This window comes from Mesoplodon densirostris, chromosome 5 (assembly GCF_025265405.1).
Source record: "Mesoplodon densirostris isolate mMesDen1 chromosome 5, mMesDen1 primary haplotype, whole genome shotgun sequence".
NCBI classification, from domain to species: Eukaryota; Metazoa; Chordata; class Mammalia; order Artiodactyla; family Ziphiidae; genus Mesoplodon; species Mesoplodon densirostris.
Window position 1 is genome coordinate 112,192,644 of NC_082665.1, and position 22,211 is coordinate 112,214,854.

General features: G+C 37.9%; 1 protein-coding gene across 1 annotated transcript; it reads right to left on the reverse strand.

Annotated features, from left to right (window-relative positions):
- Positions 1-1,718: 1,718 nt before the first annotated feature.
- TMEM207 (transmembrane protein 207) lies at positions 1,719-20,417 on the reverse strand. The gene is made up of 5 exons (XM_060098845.1): positions 20,343-20,417; positions 18,450-18,487; positions 12,482-12,526; positions 11,517-11,659; positions 1,719-1,855 (listed from the first exon to the last, which is right to left on the reverse strand). Exons 1-5 carry the CDS (start codon positions 20,415-20,417, stop codon positions 1,719-1,721), a joined length of 438 nt encoding a protein of 145 aa, XP_059954828.1.
- Between the last annotated feature and the right edge of the window lie 1,794 nt (positions 20,418-22,211).

The window sequence follows — 22,211 nt, forward strand, 5'->3', positions numbered from 1 at the left end:
GAAAGGTCAGATGGGGGTTGGGTACAGCCTGGCAGGTTTGAGAACAGGGCTCCTGGAGCAAATGAAGAAGGGTGAGAGTCACTAGAAAGGAGAACTGAGAGGCATATGGATCCTCTAATGCCATGTGTCGAGGACTTTTGTCATTTTCTGAGTGGGATATGTTGTCATTGGAGTTTAGTTAAGGAACATGATCATCCTTATGCTATAAGAATGCTACTCTAGTTACTGTGTTGGAAATAAAATATAGGAGGACAAAGCTGGGAGCAAACAGACCCGTTTAGATACTATTACAGTAATCCAGGGAAGAACTGACAGTACATGGCTCACACCAGAGATGGAGTAAAAAATGTTTAGAATCTAGAACTATTCTGAAGGTAGAGCCAAGCTAAGGCATTTCCTGATGTAGGAAGTCACATAAACGGAAAACTCAAGGCTCAAGTTATTTGGTCTGAGCACCTGGAAGGTTGCTATTAACCATCAATTAAGATAGGGAAGGTTTGGGCTTCCCTGGTGGCGCAGTGGTTGAGAGTCCGCCTGCCGATGCAGGGGACACGGGTTCGTGCCCCGGTCTGGGAGGATCCCACATGCCGCGGAGCGGCTGGGCCCGTGAGCCATGGCTGCTGAGCCTGCACGTCCGGAGCCTGTGCTCCGCAACGGGAGAGGCCACAACAGTGGGAGGCCCGCATACCGCAAAAACAAAACAAACAAAAAAAAAACAAAAAAAAAGATAGGGAAGGTTTGGATAAACATGTTTGGGAAGCAATTAGGATTTAAGCTTGGTCAATGTTAAATTTGAAATGTATATTCGACTAACAAGTGAAGATGTCAAAGATTCTGTTCAACAAAGACCATATGGCATCTGTCATGCATGTCTTTTCCTGGACCCCTTGCTCATGGCCACTGCAGAAATGTCACTTGATGATATCTCACTGCTACTTCTGTAGTTAGGGTCCTCAATGGGAATACTGATATTTATGCCAAGGGTTCTTACCATGGTTTGCTAAGAAATGCCAAGTCTTGAGGCACTGGTCTTGGGCTCTGGAGTCTACACTCACTCATATAAAATGGGAGCCTCTACTTCTCCACACTGTGGGATTACATGTGTCTCACAGCTTAAGTAGTCTCCTTCAGCTTCAATCAACACTTTCTCCCTTCTCAGGCTGTGACATACAACTCCTTGAACTTTTAATCTTCCTCTTCATTCATCCTTAACCCTTCAACTCCAAATGGCCCTTCTTCCTACTCTCTCCCCTCACCCTAATTCTAATATTCTCTTTCTGGTTCTCGGTCTGGACATGTATGCATCTCTATTTGGGTCACTGTTAAATTATGATAATTTTATTGACTCCATACTAGGGAAGAGGTCAAATTAAAATAGAGATTGAGGCAGAAAAAATTATGATGTGTACGACAGCGGAATCCTAACCTTAATGGAAGCCACTCCTTGAGTTAAGTACTGCCTATTTGAGTACATGGATAAATTTGATTAGGAGCATAAAAGTATAAAGCAGCAGTGACATACCAAGAGTCCACGAATTTACTACGGAAACATCTCCATGCTACAAGTTCTTTTCCTACATTCATGCTTTTGTCTATTTGTCCTTTTTTAGACTACATTAATTGATCTCTAGGAATTCCCACTAAATGATAGAACTGTTCTTAAATTTTATGTTTTGGAATTAAAAACATTTCTAATAGTTTCAATTAATCATCCAGATCTAAAATCGGCTTGATTTTAGAATTTTTTCATATGGAGGTGGGGGGCCTAAAGCACCAAAACATGGAACATGATACAGCTCAGGATTTTGAGTTTGAAGGTGCATTCCAACAGTTGGATTCACAGCTGCTTCTGTCCCTGGAAAGAGAAAGGTGGAGACATAATCTTTCTAGTCAGCATAAAACAGAAGCACATGAACTGCCTAATAAAATCTGGCATTTCTTGGATCACTGGAGCAACAGAAAATTGTTTGTTCCCTTGAGAAAAAATTTACAACCATATCACTCTCTGCCATAATAGTTTAGTCATTACAGCAAGAAAGTTTGCTCTCATGAACCCATTAGACCATCATTGACTAAGCCATAAAGAAGCATCTACAACTTAACAGCTGAAACTAGAAGAAATAGTCCTTTTGGAAGATCAGAAGACAAGATTCCTGTAAACACTGATGGCATTTTAGCTAATGTTTCCATCATGAGATATGCAAATATCACTAGAAACATTAAAGTATTACCTCTGAACTTCATTATTTTATATGTATGCTCTGTAAACTGCACCTAACACAATTAATTAATTTCAACATCTCTATGATGAATAGTAAAAATATCAAGTTGTGAAAAGTTGGCAATTAAAGTATACACATGCAATAAACAAAAGGCATTCTCAAATTTTAAATTTTGAAATCAAAGCTCTTGACTTTAGATTATGCACACTACAAGCCATTAAATATCAAAAAAGAAACATTTTCTTCCTTAAACTGATCACCTTGAGAGATCATGCACTTATTCCAATAGTTCTTTGGGAAGTCTTCTATTAGTATTGGCTTGAAAGACTGTTTCTGAGTCACACAGGAAATCAACAGTAATTTTTTATAGCCATTTCTCTCTTTATATTTTTTCTTTTATTCACAGGGGTCTTCACCTTTCTGGGAATGATTTGGCTTCTTCTTCCCAGAACAATAATAACAACCATAAATTCACCTTTAAAAAAGAAACTACACCCTTAAACTAAATCTGGCCCTTTGACTGCTTTTGTATATTAAATTGAAATAGCACAAACATGTCCATTCATTTGCATATTGTCTCTGGCTGCTTTTTCTACTATAATTGCATAAGTGAGTCGTCCCCACAGAGACCATACACTTGCAAAATCAAATATATTTTGGCCTTTAATATAAAAAAAATGTGCTGACCTCTTTCTTAAAGGATTAAGATTCAATACCATTGAGAAGATTCCAAAGAACACGTCACAATTATCAAAATGATTCCAAGAGTAGTTACATATTAGGCAATAGCTGCTTCACTGGAATCCATATGTAGATTACTCAAAATTATTACTTTGGAGTGCATTCTATTTACTTAGAATCATGAATTTCCATAGTATAATAATTCAAATATTATTATAATATGTGAAGGGTGGGGCCATATTTAGAATATAAATCTCACCTCCTGGTTCAACACTTTTCTTAAGGGGTTATTTATTTAATTGAATAATCTACTCCTAGGTTATTACACAGTTTTTTACACCTCAGTTTTTTGTTGTGTCATAAAAATCTCGTGATGGTATCTACATCTATAAAAACAAAGCTAAATGAATGTAAAGTGCTTAAAACAAAGCCTGACGCACATTAAAATTGATTGTCACACGGGCTTCCCTGGTGGCGCAGTGGTTGAGAGTCAGCCTGCTGATGCAGGGGACACGGGTTCGTGCCCCAGTCCAGGAAGATGCCACATGCCACGGAGCGGCTGGGCCCGTGAGTCATGGACACTGAGGCTGCGCGTCCAGAGCCTGTGCTCCGCAACGGGAGAGGCCACAGCAGTGAGAGGCCCGCGTACCGCAAAAAAAAAAAAAAAAAAAAAAAAAAAAAAATTGATTGTCACTATTATTAGTAGTGATAATAGTATTAGCATTATTACTATATAGCAAGAACTGTACTATGCTAAGAGTATGATGCATTTTCTTTTATTTATAATAGTGTTTCCCAAACTATCCTATCTTAATGGTTAAATAATGATTTAATTATTATCCTTACTAATGTTACAACACAGAGATCACTGAATGAAAACTTTCTTGGAGTTAGAGCCTTGAATAGTTAGGAAGTTTAGGATGACGAAGGCTAAGTCTGAGGGTCTTGATAAAATAGAGTTAACAGTGGCAAAGTAGACTTGCCTCAGTACTTCCCTCCGTATGGATACCAGTAGTAAGCACTGTCCATTTTCCAGATGAGCTGCTCCTGGCATATCCAATACAAAGTCAGAGGTCATTTGGCCATCATTGTACTTGGAGTGGTTGACCAGATTGACTCGACACAATTATTAGCTCACATTTATTTCCACCACTGCCATTATTAAGATCATGCCCCAAGCAACAAGACATTGAAACTTGCTCTATGTGATAGAAAAGTTTTACTGTTATTTCCTTACTACAAATTTGCCCATTGCTCTTAAACTTGTGAAAACCACAGGGTATACATTTGATAAACAGAACTAAGCTCAGAGAGCTTTTGTAAAATTGAACATATACCACTTTTCAATTTTTTTTCACATCATGTTTACATACAATATCATGTGATTGTGAGGGGGACAGATATTATTTTTGTCTTTTGACAAATTAAGAACCTGAGAGAGCTCAGTTAAAAATGCCTACAAAAATCCTATGGTTTTGACAGAGCTGTTGGTTAAGATATTAGAGTTTGTTTTTTAATTTTGTAAAATACACTCACTGCCAAGTTTTTACAGCCAGGTTTCAGATTCCCCAAGTCATTAAGAATCACTCCAATGGACTTAGCTTATTTTAACATACCTTTCTTCCTCTTCCTGCTCTGTTCCCTTCTCTGTGTCATTCTGTACTCTTACAGGGGGGTGGCTAATATTGCCTGAATTTGAGTCACTATTCTACCCTCTACTCTGTTGCTTAATCTCTAAGTGCCTTTGTTCCCTCATCTTTAATGTTCAGAATGTTAGTGAACCCCTCACAGAGTTGTAGGGAAGAATAAATGAGATGAGAGATGTCAAGGGTTAGCCCAGTGCATGACACATGAGTGCTCAATAAACGTGAGCCATTACTATTATCATGCCCGTGCATGACAGTGTATAAAGGAAATACTCTCATTTCTTTCCTACAATGAGTCCCAGAATATTTACATGAAGGACACAAAGTACATGAAAATACCATTTCAAAAAAGGTTCTAAAATAAGACAGGATCCTGGGAGAGGGGAAGGGAGCACTCACATTTAATCATTGCTGGAAGACTAGTGTTTCTATTTGCCCTGAAATAAGAAAAAGGTAAGATTATTTCTGAAATTGCAGAAGAAATTGGGTCAGGGAGATTGGATAGTTGAAAGGCAGCATTATCAAGGAGATCTTGCCAAGGAGGTGCTAAGCCAGGATGAGTCCCAGGAGGGGTGTCTCTGTGGCTCTCACCTTGCTGTCTTCTCAGGAAAAGCATGGGACCAGCCTGCTGCCTCGTCTGGGACCCAGCTCTGATCCACATGAGGTAGGAAGAAAAGGATTCCATGTAGATTTTATAGTAACATTATTTTTTGTTAAAACTTATCTTTTGTTAAGACAGATAATGGTTGGGATTCCTCTCCTAAGCTCTTAAATTCTCTCTTCTCTAATGAACACTAGATTTTTTTTCTGCTTCAAGCCTTTTGTTCTTCTCTCACCTCCTAACCCCCAAACTTCTTTCTCTTCATTATCTTTAAATGTCATATTCTTCATAAATAAGGGATTTCATTCAGCTTCACAACCTTATTTAGAATGAAAGCTTATTTTCATCCATATTTTTGGTGAATTTGAAAAAAAATGTTTTTAATAAGTTTTAAAATTCCTCTGTCACTACTTATTTTTAATACATATTAAAAAATAAGGCAATTAATCTAACAAACCCAAAACATTTTATTTTTTTTTAATCACTTGTATTTTCTACCTCTTCACCCTGCCTGTATAGACTTATAAAGTGGAGAGCATTGATCCCAAATAATAGATATTTGGGATATGGATTTTTGTGTGAGAATTTAAATAATATTCTCCTCTTCTTTTCCATCTTTACTAAAAATTTGCATACATCCTTTTTTTTATTCTTTCTTCTTTATTTTTTTTTATTAGTTTCTGCTTTATAACAAAGTGAATCAGTCATACATATACATCTGTTCCCACACCCCTTCCCTCTTGCGTCTCCCTCCCTCCCACCTTCCCTATCCCACACCTCCAGGCGGTCACAAAGCACCGAGCTGATCTCCATGTGCTATGCGGCTGCTTCCCACTATCTATCTACCTTACATTTGGTAGTGTATATATGTCCATGCCTCTCTTTCGCTTTGTCACAGCTTACCCTTCCCCCTCCCCATATCTTCAAGTCCGTTCTCAAGTAGGTCTATGTCTTTATTCCTGTTTTACCCCTAGGTTCTTCATGACATTTTTTTTCTTAAATTCCATATATATGTGTTAGCATACGGTATTTGTCTTTCTCTTTCTGACTTACTTCACTCTGTATGACAGACTCTAGGTCTATCCACCTCATTACAAATAGCTCAGTTTCATTTCTTTTTATGGCTGAGTAATATTCCATTGTATATATGTGCCACATCTTCTTTATCCATTCTTCCGATGATGGACACTTAGGTTGTTTCCATCTCCGGGCTATTGTGAATAGAGCTGCAATGAAGATTTTGGTACATGTCTCTTTTTGAATTATGGTTTTCTCAGGGTATATGCCTAGTAGTGGGATTGCTTTTAAAAAATCACTTTCTATGGTCCAACATGTGTTCTCATTCTCCATTTATACATTTGAGGAAAGAAAAAAAAAACTGGTTGCAAATCTCCTATGTTTTCTGTTGAATTATCAGAAAGGAGGTTGTCCAAAGCATCATTAAAATAGGAAATATAATGAGATAAGAAATCTTTGAAACACTAAACTATTTTTACCCCTTAGATAGGTGCTTAAAAAAATGAATCATACCAGAACTGTTAGGCTCTGATGGTTGAGAGAAGAGATCAAGAAGGTCTCAGAGGGCCTCCCTGGTGGCGCAAGTGGTTGAGAGTCCGCCTGCCGATGCAGGGGATGCGGGTTCGTGCCCCGGTCTGGGAGGATCCCATGTGCCGCCGAGCGGCTGGGCCCGTGAGCCATGGCCGCTGAGCCTGCGCGTCCGGAGCCTGCGCGTCCGGAGCCTGTGCTCCACAACGGGGGAGGCCACAGCAGTGAGAGGCCCGCATACCGAAAAAAAAAAAAAAAAAAAAAAAAAAAAAAAAAAAAAAGGTCTCAGAGACTACTTCATGGATGATCCCATTCAAAAAGATGGAGAGCACAGAATGGATCCCTTCTGGGCTTAGAGCAGAGATGGTAAGGGAAAACTGGATCCAGAAGATGAGCCAGGGATAGGGACAGGAAAATAACAGAAGAAGGAACTGTTTAGGAGACCCTGGACCTGGGTCCAAGAAGAGGAGGTGGGCCTGAAGAAGAAGAAATAGCATAATTTTAGGGCTTGTATAAAATAAATAGGTTTAATTTCTGCCTTTAAAATATCTCCAACTTCAAACTCTAAGTTCCTTCTCCTTTAGCTCTTCATTCTTCCCCTCCTCCTGCACTTTCTTTCTTTTCTTTTCTTTTCTTTTTTTATGGTATGCAGGACTCTCACTGTTGTGCCCTCTCCCGTTGTGGAGCACAGGCTCCGGACGTGCAGGCTCAGCGGCCATGGCTCACTGGCCCAGCAGCTCCGCGGCATGTGGGATCCTCCCGGAGTGGGGCACAAACCCATGTCCCCAGCATTGGCAGGCGGACTCTCAACACCTCTGCCACCAGTGAAGCCCCCTCCTGCACTTTCTTGACCTTATTTTTGTCTTCTTCCTTCTCCTTTTTCTCCAACAATACGTCCACTTCCTCCGTAACCTCCACAGGAGTATCAGAGAGATTAATTCTCCTTTTATTGGTGTATAAAGAGCTTCACCATAACATGTTATGACATAGAAATATAGATCCTATTAAAAGGGGAAGGAAAACTGAGAAATCTGATCACCGAGCCAGCAGACAACTGTGAAAAGTCATGATTCTTGATCCAGGAGATGCTCTTGAGCCCTTGGTGTTTGGCTGAGATTCCTAAGGACCTTTCCCAGACAGAAATCTCATCAGAAACTGTGATGGACTGAGCTGGCAAGACTTTCCTTAAACACATTTTACAAGGATTCCCAAGCCAAGTGTTTCCCTTTCTCTCTTTAATATTTCTAATCAAGATAATTGACTACTTGAGCCATGAAATATTGGCAGGAATTCCCAGTGAGATAAATTTCCTATTTTATATATTTCAACATCAGTAAAGTTCACTCTATCCCAGCCTCTGGTAATCAGTCAAAATTCTCCTCTTTGCTCTTCTCAGTTGAGGGCAGCTTTCATGGGGTCCTGAGAGTCAGACTTCTGACCCACAGGTCAGAAGAACAGAACTATTTCAACTAATATATTCAGCAAATAATGGGAATAACATGATTTTTTTTTTTTTTTTTTTTTTTTTTTTTTTTTTTTTTTTTTTTTGCAGTACACGGGCCTCTCACTGTTGTGACCTCTCCCATTGCAGAGCATAGGCTCCGGACACACAGGCTCAGCGGCCATGGCTCACGGGCCCAGCCGCTCCACGGCATGTGGGATCTTCCCGGACTGGGGCACGAACCCGTGTCCCCTGCATCGGCAGGTGGACTCTCAACCACTGCGCCACCAGGGAAGCCCCATGAAATAAGTTTTGAAGAAATAAAGCGAGGGTCTCGGAGGAACCCGAGGTTTATATATCAAATCTAGTCTCACCTATAAAATGTTTTAAATGACTTATTTCCTACATTCTGTATTCACGAGGGAAGGTTCTATCTACCCCTTTGTGCTCAAGGGGTGGCAGGGAGTCCAGAAACCTTATATTCTAATATGTCACCAGTATTTTTCAAATGAGTTCTCATTTTCCTCTCCTGCTTCTGAACAGTGGCTATAGGGAAGACTCAGAAGTACAAACCCATAAGCTGCAGTGTAGATGGATGAATCCAGCAGTAGAGGACTCAGCTCTAAGCTGGGAGCACAAACTTTTTCAGGGCTGTGAGGGCAGAAGCTGTGGTTCGACCCTTACTTTCCTCTGTAGCCATAAAAATATCCTGTAGTATTTCCCTCACTTCTGCTTTGGAGAGCACTTCCTTTTATGGAAATATTAGTTAGGGAGGATCCTTTGTCTGGAGAAGTAAAAGTGTAATGAGAATCTAGTGTGGAAAGGAAATCCAGTGTGAGTCTGGGTTTCAGACTGCCCTAAAATATTGGTTCTCTAGAGTTTACTTCCAGAAATTACTAGTTAAGAAGAGGTGACTAGAGATCACAGAAAATACCACTTCCTAAATTACTCTTTTGTGTTTTGCTTTGGAGAGCAGGAACAGGAATGGCAAGAAACACAGCTCTGAGAGCCATATCCACATCAAAGATGATGTGAATGGCTGTTCACTGCCTGTACAGCCACCTTGGACATCCATAGGGCAGGATGAGAGGTGGGCAGTGGGTGGGATAACCCATCACTGATCCCAGCATAGGTGAGGATAAAAAGAAACATGAGGAGGCCACTGAGGTTGTATCCTCTGAGATGGACATCAACAGAAGTGAACTTGGTAATGCAATTTAAGCTGAGAAATAGTTAAATGTTCCTTGTGCAAAATAAGAGCCAGAGCTATACCTGAGGGATTAGGGAAGAGAGGATAGAATGAGGAAGGGAATGAGGGAGGAAGTGAGGATTCTGGAGAGCAACACCTACCATTGCAGAATCACCCAATGGAAATGTCTGGAGGTTCAGGATATAAAGCTGTACTTAGTGTCCAGGGATAAGGTGGCTAAGCCATGTGTGCCCTGACTAAATTTTCATTGCTTTCTCTACCGTCAATTCTGGACAATCTGTAGTTGAACTGCAGCTAAGATTTATGGGGTATATTTATACAGTAGAATGAGAAAAGTAGATAACATCATCTAAGGGAAGTAAAAGCCACTTTTTTGAGTTGGTATTTAGGAATTAGAGATAATATATGAGAAGCCCCTGACCTAGTGCCTAGTGCTTGGTAGGTGTGAATTAAATTGTGATATATATGTATATATACACATATATATATACTAAACAATTTCTTCCTACATATTTTCTTCTGTCCATAATGACTTCAGGGTAATGTAGAGAATGTGACTCTAATGTAACTCACTGCACTCGGTGCTATTACATGCAGATTATTGAAGTACTATCTCAGTCTTGACTCCTTTTCTCACACTCATATGTGTTCAGGGAAATTCAGACAAATTCAAAAGCATGTATGTAAACCACCATCCAGGAAATATAAAAATATTAGATAAATGGGCATTTAACTGTGACACATAAACTGCCTAAAAAGTTATAACAGTCTAACTGGGTAGCTTATTTACTGAAAATTAAAAACAAATTTTTTTATGCTTCAAGGCTGTCTAGTGAAAGAGTCTTCCTCAGAATGAGAGAGGGCTGAAAAGACTGCTGTGGATTTTCCTCTTTAGGAACTCAGGTCAAGTTGGAAGAAACATAATTGCATTTATTTATTAAATACCTCTTGTTAGATAAAGAAAAATAGACCAATGTGACCATGTTGATCCCTTTGACTAACGTATTTTGTTAGAAGGCCAGTGACCCTATTTCCCTGTATGCTCAGTGGAAAGTGTTTTTGATTTTAGGAGAAAAAGCTATTTTCATTGGAGACTTTAATTATTCTTCTCCAAATAACCATTTCTTAAGTTGACAATGTGTTTCCCTGTTAAATAATAACTTAAAAAAAATCCAATAGTGAATATAATCACTAAATCTTAGTACTGAATTTTGATATTTAAACATTTTAGTTTATTTTTACCCCACTTCCTATTTAGCTGTTAGTTTTTACAGGACAGCTCCTGCTCTGTTGAAAATCTTATGCTGATCCAAGTTTCTGAAGGGTAGCTGTTAATCTCTACCAAGCACCCTTGAGGCAACTGCAGTATACAATGCAGTGCCTTAACAGGAAAGCCTCATAACAGAGGGTCTCTGGATGAGGACACTGCTTAACATGAAGAAATAATCTATCAATTGTCACTTCCCAGAAATCAGAAAATTATCATTTTTCTATTTACAGCAGAGGCTGGCAATTACAAATAACTCAAGACCATACTTTCCTCCATTTCATACCTCTTAATGCAGACTGGAAAATAATAGGAAAGACATGGTTTGGGGGGTGGGAGCAGGCATATTGGCAGCATCCTGACAGGATCAGGATGCTGCCAATATGTCTGGGGAGAAAGGACATGAGTATTGACACTTGCCTGTCCAATTCCAGTATTTCAGGCTCTGCAGTGGCAGCAGATAATCTGTAAATTGCTATTCAATATCACTGCAAGTAAGTGAGACATGGAGAGCTTTGTAAATGAGACTATGAACACGGGGTAGGATAGATGGATATTAAAAGCCCAGAGATGCTCTTCTGTACCTTAAAACTTACCATTCACTTGGAGTGGCCAGCCCTGTGTATCTTTTCCCTTCTGCTTGTTGACTGAATGACATGTTTAGGTTCTATCTCCATACTCAACTCTGAGTCATTTCCCCAGGACATTTTTTTTTTTCTTTTGGGGTCTTTTTCTTCTGAAGTTTTCTCATTTAGACTCTCTTCCCAGTGCATGCCTTTGAGTCTTCAATAAACCATGTCTTCTTCTATGTTTAAAAACCTGCTTTTCATAGATTAGATTTTCAACAAACACAAAACTATAAGGTTTCCAAAGGGGAAGTCTAGAAGTGTGTAGACAGCTTACCATAAACAGGGTCCAAGTCTCCAACAGCAAAAACAGCCATGGTGCGTCTTCGGGGACCATTTGGGAGCTTCCTCAGCCAGCACTGGAGGCAGAAGAGCACTGCTCCACAGAGAAGAGCCACCAGGAAAATCAGCAGCAAGAACCTTATGCCAGAAGAAGAAGGGGAGGAGTGAGGTGGAGCATTCTGGGAAGTTAAGAACTCCTGCTACTTCCTGGAAAGGGGCAAAAACTCAGCAAGACTGGATGCAAGCAATCTGGGAGGCCAAATTCCTTAAGCAATCCCCCACCACCACTCATACATTTTCACTGACTCTGGAATGTTCTCTGAGCTTAGAGGGGGTCAGTCTTGCCAAGTAATCTTAACTGTTTTCTCTTTAGGAATTAGAGAGTTGTTCAAAAGAGTAGCATCTTGATTCCTTAACTCATACATCAATTATTCCTTCCATTCAGCCATCCATTCATTCATTCAACTAGTAGGTAAGTGACCAAATAGATTTTAGATGTTGGAACTGGGGATTCACAGGTTGACAAGACAGGGTCTCTGTCTTTGAGGAGCTAACCATCTAATTGAGAGAACTGGTAATGTTTAGTTTTGAAAATACAGAAGCCAAGATTTAGGAAGTTATAACAATCTTTTTTTTGTCATTTTCTGAATGGCTTTTAAGGTCAGAACTAAAATCAGTGGAGGAGTCATTTTGGGAGATTTCAAGATAAAGAACAATGATTTTACCTTTAAAAATATCCAACTTGGGAATAAACTATTATTCTTAAAAATAGTAAGTTCCCTGTCATAGGAAGTGTTTAAGTAAACACTGGCCAACAACCTGAAAATGATGTTTCTTTTGATCCACATGATCCTTAAAGTTTTCTTATGCTCTATGATTTCATATTCTATCTCAATTATTTAGGAAAAGAGTGTCATATACCACCAAAGGTTTTATAACACAAATTGAGGACGTCCTTACCAGATATACCAGCCATTTGTGTACTGATCTTTATAGCTTGTGCACCTGGTAATAAAGGAAGAGCAGTTAGTCCTGGGCCTCTAGATGGACAAGGATTATTCTTCTGGACCATAGTATTTGTTCTGACCACACTTGTTTCCTTAGCAATCACCTACTCACTGCACCCCCATAATCAAACAAATGTTTACTGAATGTCCACTTCATTTAAGGCACTGAGAATACAGGTAAATGTGAAACTGTCAGATATGTAATCAGATAATTGCACTGTAATAGGCTTGATTCTAGAGTTATGAATACTGTTGTGCATTGAGAAGGTAGTGACTAACTTTTCAGGGCTAACATGTCATAGGTGTTAAGCATTAGGCAGATAACCATCGCAGTATTTTGTTTATTCAGAGACCTAGAGTTTTTCAAAATGCAAATTCTCCAGGGAAATTTCGTAATCTCTATTATCCTTTAATATCTTGGTAAGGAAGATATTACTAAACCGGCCTGTAAACCTGTTGGAGAAAAAAATTAGAATAAAAGGAAAATGGGTGTGTGTGGTCACACATACCATTTACCAAGGATTTAGAAGTTGATCTTCCATTAGGATGGTTAAACCATTTTTGTATCTAAGCACAACTCAGTCATTCCTGGGTTTAGGTTAAAAAGATGACACAAAAACAAAGTTCACAGTGTAATTTTCATGAGGTTTAACTCCCTAGGGGTAGACACTCAAGTGCTATTCATTCCAGAGTCCCTCACTATATCAGACACGGGCACTAAATATATGTTTGCTGATGGACTTTTTTCACACCTTGGTGTATGGGCCGCTGTTAAAGTATTCTAGTATTAATTAGTGGAAAACCGTTCATCGCAGCCTGATAAACTTCTGAGATAGAGCTGTACTTAATTATGTCTTCTTCAGCCATTGTTAAAATAATACTTAGTACTTTTCAGCTTGAAAGTATTTTTAAATGTCAGCTAATTTATTGCTCCCAGTATCTCTAAGGAAGCAGTGTGTCATGTTTATTATTATACTAGTCAGAAATGACTTTTTAACATATGTGAAGTATCAACTTAAAAATTTTACCACAAACATTTAAGACAAACGTCAGTCACTCAGATGACAAGACTTTTGTGTGGGTGTGCACCTAGAGGGTTTAGCCAAGTATATAGGTACAAATGGCAGGGGGGAAAATGGTAACTGAAGTATAACTTTCAAAAACATCATAAAACAAGTGATCATCAATAAAGGATTATAAAGATGATTAATGGAACATCCTTATAAAGGAATATTATCCATTCATCAAAGAGAATATAGATTTATATTTATAATTAAACAAAATAATACAGAGAGCTCAATTCTACTTTGTATATTTTCTTTTATGTAAATATAATGATTTCACTACATAGGTATTATACAGTTAGTATGTATACATATATACCAAATTGCTAACAATGCTTGCTTCTCTTGAAGATGGTATTGCGAGGCACTTTATATTTTCAGTATTTCTATATTGTTTGAATTTTTATAATGTACATGAATCACTTTTGTAGTCATAAAATTTTTACATAGTATATTATAAATACAAAAAATCTTTAAAATGTAGTATCCCACTTTAAAGATGTATGTAGGGAAATTCTGCTGGTGTCCTGGCTCAATAAAACAGCTCAAGGTTCTTGGTTTTGAATCTTGAAATCTAAACTTATGACCAGAAAAAAGTATGGATTGCTTTATCTTCCCCCGTATATAAATCTCTGCTTCTCTTCTTTACATTTAAAAATAGACCATATAGGGCTTCCCTGGTGGCACAGTGGTTGAGAGTCAGCCTGCTGATGCAGGGGACATGGGTTCGTGCCCCGGTCCGGGAGGATCCCACATGCCACGGAGCGGCTGGGCCCGTGAGCCATGGCCGCTGAGCCTGTGCGTCCGGAGCCTGTGCTCTGCAACAGGAGAGACCACAACAGTGAGAGGCCCACGTAACGGAAAAAAAAAAAAATAGACCATATACTTATTAAAATGTCAATTCTAAATCTTAACTACCTTATGTCATTTCTTTTTGACACTCAATAAGTGTTAATTATTGAGTGGCTCTTATTGAGCCACTCAATATTTTTTCAAGTGCTAACAATTATCCGAACGTATTTACTTTACTTCCTTTTTCTGACCCTGTGCGCACACTGGTGAAGTTACTGATATGCAATAAAATGGCCAGGAAGCAGTTAGCTGGAGAAATGCAAAGTGGTCATACAATTTCACAACTGCAGGCTCCTTTGGGATCATTTATTTCACCTTTAGGATTTTGCACACTGTGCAACAGATACTCACAGTGGGAAAGGAAATGGGGAGGTCACTACCTGACCAAAGAACTTAAACTAGAATACAGGTCTTCTGGCTCCATGTGCCTCCTTCTTCACCATTGTTTCCATGTCTTTCACAAGTTCAATTTTTAAACAGAAATTTTTTGAGTTCTTAAAATATTAAAGTGTCTGAACAGTATCAGTATTTTAAATATTTAAAGTTTAGGTGCAAGTGTAGAAAAAGTTATTTACTCAGAGATTTACTTATGCTTGATCAAATTGGGATGAGGATGTCTAAAATATAAAAAAAAAAAAAAATCCAGGAGAAGTGAGATCCGACTATAACGTTTAAGGACATTTCCAATAATCAGAGCTCTCTAGAAGTAGGTGTCAAAGGAGATAATTTCTGTCCCTTCCAGAACAACCAATGCCCTACTTTGATGTATGGAGATAATTCCTGCTCTATAGGGATGGTTAAACTAGTTGATCTTAATTTTTTTTTCTCAGTGCTGAGAATCTGTGGACCTAAGATTAACTGCAAATTCATTACTTTGATAAATAGAAGAAGAGTGCAAAGTTGTTTCATTGGCTTCTCTACTAGAATTATCCATAATTTCCTGTGCTGGGCATTCTTCTAAACCAGTTGTATAACTTCATGTGAATTAACTCACTTTCAAACTTAAAATGCTATAAAGTGGGGTCACACTATTATAATCCTCACTTTACAGTTGAGACAATTCAGTCATAAAGAGGTTAAGTAACTTGTTCATGATAAGATGGCTGGAAGTGGCAGAGGCAGGCTTTAAACCCAAATGGTCTGGCTGTGGAGTTCATGTCTCTTACCACAATGCAGCATTGTAAAGGGAGAGTAAAATTCATCTCTAGCCTCATATTACTATGTGAACTACTGCCTGAATGGATTCAATATTCTGTGTTCCAAAATGCTTTAAGAAAATATTAAAAATACAAAAAAAAAATTAGAAATGAGAGCACAGAGAGTATCAGACAAAGAGAATAAGCCAAGAGTGAGATCAGTTAGTAAACTGAATGTAGTAAATCCCGTATATAAAATTAGTACTGAACTCCAGATCTGGCTTAAGCTTTCTAGTAGTTAATAGGATGGAAGACATAATTGGTTATATAGTATCGTCTAAAATTAACAAAAACAGGCAGCATTATTCACCAAATGCACAACTATTCTAGCTATAGAAATGAGAGACAAATTCAAACTATGGGGCTTCATAAAGAGTCTGTCTTTAACAACAGGAGCAATGTTTCTCACAGTACTCTTAGAATAAATGCAATAATAAATTTCATGGGTCCTTTTTGTAAAAATTACTCTTAACAGAAGCCAGAATGCAATTCAGCTACAATTATTTGGGGGAGGGACAGGTGCCAAATCATATCATCCAGAGACCAGTGGCCTGACCTAATTAATCTGGGGTGGGTAAATTGTACAGTATCCAAAAAGATGGTTGGATTGTGTATCCCTAGGTATTTCACCAGGTGTGTAATTTTATCTAAATATTGGACATGCAGTGTGGATTTGTATTGAAAATCCCAGGCTCAGGAATCAGTCATAGGCCCAGATGCAAGCTCTGCCTTTTACTTGTTTACTCTTGAGCAAAATACTTAACTTCCCCAAGCCAGGTAACATGGTAGACTATCATCAGCAATGTATTAATGCAATTAATTTACAGAATCCCATATGTGTATGATTGTATTTATGTTTTGTAAAATACCATATCTATGTACATACATGTACATCAGTGTACATGGCTATTTCTGGGGAAGGGAAAATATTAAAGGTGTAATTTTTCAGAGGGACTCTGACTTGTTTGATTTCATACAATAAATTACTTATAATATCTAAATTATACACAAAAAGTCTAGCAATGCATTGTTTATACTAAAAATGCAGTTATAAAAATAAATTGTTCGGCAGCTGCATAGCACAGGGAGATAATCTCGGTGCTTTGTGACCACCTAGAGGGGTGGGATAGGGAGGGTGGGAGGGAGACGCAAGAGGGAAGGGATATGCGGATATATGTATACATATAGCTGATTCACTTTGTTGTACAGCAGAAACTAACACACCATTGTAAGGCAATTATACTCCAATAAAGATGTTAAAATAAAAAATAAATAAATAGATCAGGTTAGAGCAGAAAAAATTAGTCTTGTGCTGAAAAAAAATGTAAATAGAACTAATAATAGATCCCACAAACACCTTCCTGTGTTGGCAAAATATTTGAAATATTGTGTCTACCTTCAATACATTTACTTACCTTATACAAGCTCTCCACAAAATCAGCCACTTTCTTGCCTTCTCTGTCTTAATTTTCTGTTAATTTGCATTATATTTGAGGTGGTTTCTTGTTTTTATTCAAAAGCAATGATATTAAATAATGACTAATATAACAGACATTTACATGCAAAATGATGTAGCCAAAAAGTTTGTACCTAAGTTCTAATTTAAGCCCTGCAATTAATTTGTTACTATCTCTCTTTGGGCCTCAATTTCTTCACCTGAAAAAAAAAAGGCCAGTAGCCTCAGTGACTCTAAAGTTAGCTTATAAAGTTCCTCAATACCATATTCTCCTGTCATGTTGATTGGGGAATTAGATTCAACACTTCTGATCCTTTCCAATGATGAATTTCTTTATTCTATTATTCTGGGTCAAAGGCAGAAGATGAAAGGGCAAGGTGAGACAGCCATGAGGTCCAAAGTTAGGTAAGCACACCAATAGTCAAAAGTCCATTATGTCACCAACACCAGAAGACAGAGAAAAAAGCAAGTCCAAAATCAAGGCAAAGAAAGAACAATGGAGAGCCATGCAGTAGCTGAAAGAGTGGCACACATTTAATAAGCAGATGATCAATAATGGGATGATCCATCAGAAATAGGTGAAGGATTCCAGGGCCAAGGAAAGCATCCCACCCAGCATGGCCTCATAATCTGGAGACAATGCCCGGAGACCCCAGCCTTGAGGGTAACAGTCAATGATAATTAAAAACAGCTAACGGGCAGTGAGGGCTGCTCCCAGGAGAAGATAGGGCTTGGCAGAAGTGCCTTCTGACACTTGCACAAAGTCTCAGTACATTACAGTTATCGTTAATCATCAGCAGCTTTATTTATGGCACCTTCTCCCCATCTCCCGAATAGAATTCTGAGAAGAATTAAGCCTACAGTATGAAAAGTGAGAAAATAGTGTCAATTATTCACATAACATATCAAAAGCACTTTGAAAGGTACACATAATACAGGTTAGATCTTTGGTAGTTTGCTTATATTTGAAACCAAATTACCCAGAAAACTGTCTCCCATCATCCCTGTGAGTTACACATGTGGATGGAGTCATAGAGGAGGTCATGATTCTTTCAGGAACTTAAAGGACACTTAAAACTTCAAGTATGGAGAATGCAGTGAGCAAAAATACCTAGAAATCAACTAGGCCCCTTATTTATTTAACAAAGCTGATCATAATGAAACTGCATCTTTTCTGCTTTTAGAAAAATTGAGCCATTTGCATTTAAAAGCAATTTACTTTTTATTTTTCTCGCATGATTATAATGATCATTTGAAACTCATTTGGGGCTTCTCAAATGACTTGAGACATTTTTATTCTTTGAATTTTGAAAATGCTGAATAAAACCATGGAGGCTCTTGCTATTTACTTACATTTCATTTTCTTCACATGTTGAGTCCGATAGCACCAACTGAAACACATGTTTAGAACAATGAAATCCAAACATCTCATGTCTAATCTTTTAATACAGCGCCTAGAGACAATGTGGGTTTATATCATTTCACTTGTTTTTCTTTTTTAATTAAAAGCTCTGCAGCAGAGTCTATTGGTGGAAAGAATTGTAATTGAAAAAAATCTCTGGGTAGATTCTCCAGCTCAGCAGTGACAGGAGATATATACTGGGAGCCAGATTCTTATCCTACACACCACCATAGGTGGGTGTGAAAACACTTTGTTTTTTCTATAGGCAGATTTTGCTTTATCTAAAGAGCTTTTGTTCACCTTGCATTTTTCTTTGTTTTCACATTTTAGCTAGAGGAAGGAGTTTCATTACTTGTGAATATTATTTTCATGCAAAGGAATCAAGTTCCCTACATGAAAACTGAAGTCCATTCCCTTAGCGTTAGTGGATATTAAATACATGAACGAAGGAGGGAGTGATTTTAACCTGCTCTAAGGCTAAGGCCAACCTAAGATCCATTGACATTCCTGTTGAGATTTACATTTTTCTCTTTATCAAAGAAGAGGGGAAAGCTAATAACCTTGATTGCTTTGTTTTAAAAGACCCAAACCGTAAGTATTCTAACACAATTATCTTAGTCTTCTGTGTCGAGCCTTATAGGTTACAATAACTCACGTCACAGAGGAAAGAAAGTACTCCTATCTAGAGGACTTGCTTATAGGTTTGTTTTTCTCTTGAACTGAGACCCTTTTCATGTACAATGAGAAAAATTGTTGAATATTATTTATATGTAGCCCTAAAAATTGTGTTGATGAGGTCAGTGAAGTATTTATTTTCCTGGACCCTACATACAAATATCAATACAAGTAAGAAGTTACAAAATTTACAATCATAGACTTGGAAATTTTGCGTGAGATACATTTTTTTCCCTTAATCCCAAACTCATCTTCTTCAGCACCTCATATTTATTCCACTAAGTTTGTCTGGGCAAAGAGATTTGTGGAGTTGCAGATGGAGTCATGAATTGGCCATCAGAGAGCGTGGTAATGAACAATTTATAAGCACAGAAAATGAGTTGCACTCTCTTTTGCTAGAATGCTGCAAATAGACTTGTATACTAACTGAGAGGAAAATGAACGTTCAAATTTTGTCCATAAAGAAACTTTATTTATGAGCAGATGAAATCATTTAGGATCCAGCTTAACAGATAAACAAATAAAGCCAGCATTTCACTTTCAAGTCACTTCCTTGAAACCCTAGCAAGAAGTACACAGTGTTACATTATTACCACCTCACTTTCAATGTCAGACTTTGCAGTTATCAAGAAATGGGGAGTGAAGTCTTAATATATTTCATACCTAAATCTTTCAGATACGCTGCATTCAAGAAACACAGATACAGAAATGCAGGGATTAGTCAGAATGAGATACTAGAGCAGAGGAATCAAAATAGACTCTAAGATGGTTCTGTCTGCACTGTTTAGCACTGAAAAACTGTTGAGCCTCAAGTATGGTTTTGGGCAACAGTAAACGTGTCTTAAATTAATCCTGCCACAACATTTTATGTCAATAGCACTTCTGATTTTTAAAAATTTTACAGCATAACAAAGTTAAAAAAGATTTAATCACCTCATATTTCAATAGCAATAGAACTAAATAAAGAAGACATAGGACTAAGGTCATAAACCATTCTGTTATCTGTATGTTTAACCAATATATATAATGCCCTAAGATTCTGGTAACACATTCTTAAAGGAAATCTTCTAACTGTCAGAGTCATTGTTACCCAAACCACAAATCTATAACAAATCAGATCCTTAGAGTAGTAGCTTTGAAAATCTTTTCCCAGATAGAGAGATGGTTACCTGGAATAGTGGCAAACACAAGATTCCTGTTTTTGAGACCACCGAAGTGACACTTAGAAGTCTGGATCTCGACATAACTTAAAGGACAAGAGGCTCAAAGATAGTGGTTTGCTGTCTGTGTTTATCTCCGTCTTTCTCAGAACGTGTTAGCTTCTCTATAAGCGCTGCTTCCTGCCAGGGCACTCATTAATGCTGGCTCCTTGTGACTGGTAAAGTGCCTGCCAGGAGCAGGAATTTTAGGTGCAAGCTCACAGGTACTGAAAGTTCAAGGATTTCAGTTTAAGCTCAGAACACTGATAATGTTTCTCAAACCCTTAAAAGCCAGGGTAATACATGCTGACCCACAAAACTAGCTGGCTGCTGAAATAACTTACGACATTCAAGTGCATGTTTTATTCCAGGGTACTTCTGGGTTGTTCGTTGCTTGTTTTGTAGATTTTTTTTTTTTTTGGAAAATTTATTAGTTTCCTTCTCTTTGTTGGTCCTCTTTGCTCTTCTTTTCCAATACATCATTTTCAGTCCCAGGTGTAACCCAACCTTGGGCATAAAGCTTTCCCTGTCTCATAATAATTGCAGCTTACTTTTAAACAGAGTATATTTCAGTATATATATAAATGAAACAACTCCAGCACAACTGCCAACAAAAAAGTTACCAAAAATGTCTAAGGAAGTTCTGAAAAAGAACAACTAAAGAGGCACTAAACTACTATATATTAAGACATTATAATCCTTACAAAAATTGGTACTGACACATGTAAGCAAAAAGATAGATGGAACAGAATAGAGTTCAGAAATAAACTAAAATACACAGAGATTTATTTCAGCTACCATTTTATTAACATCTATATTGGAGTATAATTGCTTTACAGTGATGTGTTAGTTTCTGCTGTATAACAAAATGAATCAGCTATATGTATACGTATATCCCCATATCTCCTCCCTCTTGTGTCTCCCTCCCACCCTCACTATCCCACCCCTTGAGGTGGTCACAAAGCACTAAGCTGATCTCCCTGTGCTATGTGCTCCTTCCCACTAGCTATCTATTTTACATTTGGTAGGGTATATATGTCAATTCCACTTTCTCACTTCATCCCAGCTTACCCTTCCCCCTCCCCGTGTACTCAAATCCATTCTCTACATCTGTGTCTTTATTCCTGTCCTACCCCTAGATTCTTCAGACTTTTTTCTTTTTAGATTCCATGTATATGTGTTATCATATGGTATTTGTTTTTCTCTTTCTGACTTGCTTCACTCTGAATGACAGTCTCTAGATCTGTCCACCTCAATACAGATAAATCAATTTCATTTCTTTTTATTGCTGAGTAATATTCCATTTTATATATGTGCCATGTCTTCTTTATACATTCATCTGTTGATAGACACTTACATTGCTTCCATGTCTTGGCTATTTTATATAGAGCTGCAATGAACATTGTGGTACATGTATCTTTTTGAATTATGGTTTTCTCAGGTACATATATGCAGTAGTGGGATTGCTGGGTTATATGGTACTTCTATTTTTAGTTTTTAAGGAACCTCCATACTGTTCTCCTTAGTGGCTGTATCAATTTACATTCCCACCAACAGTGCAAGAGGGTTCCCTTTTCTCCACACCTTCTCCAGCATTTATTGTTTGTAGATTTTCTGATGATGCCCATTCTAACTGGTGTGAGGTGATACCTCATTGTAGTTTTGATTTACATTTCTCTAATGATTAATGATGTTGAGCATCCTTTCATGTGTTTGTTGGTAATCTGTATGTCTTCTTTGGAGAAATGTCTATTTAGGTCTTCTGCCCATTTTTGGATTGGGTTTTTTGCTTTCTAATTTTGAGCTGCATTAGCTGATTGTATACTTTGGAGATTAATC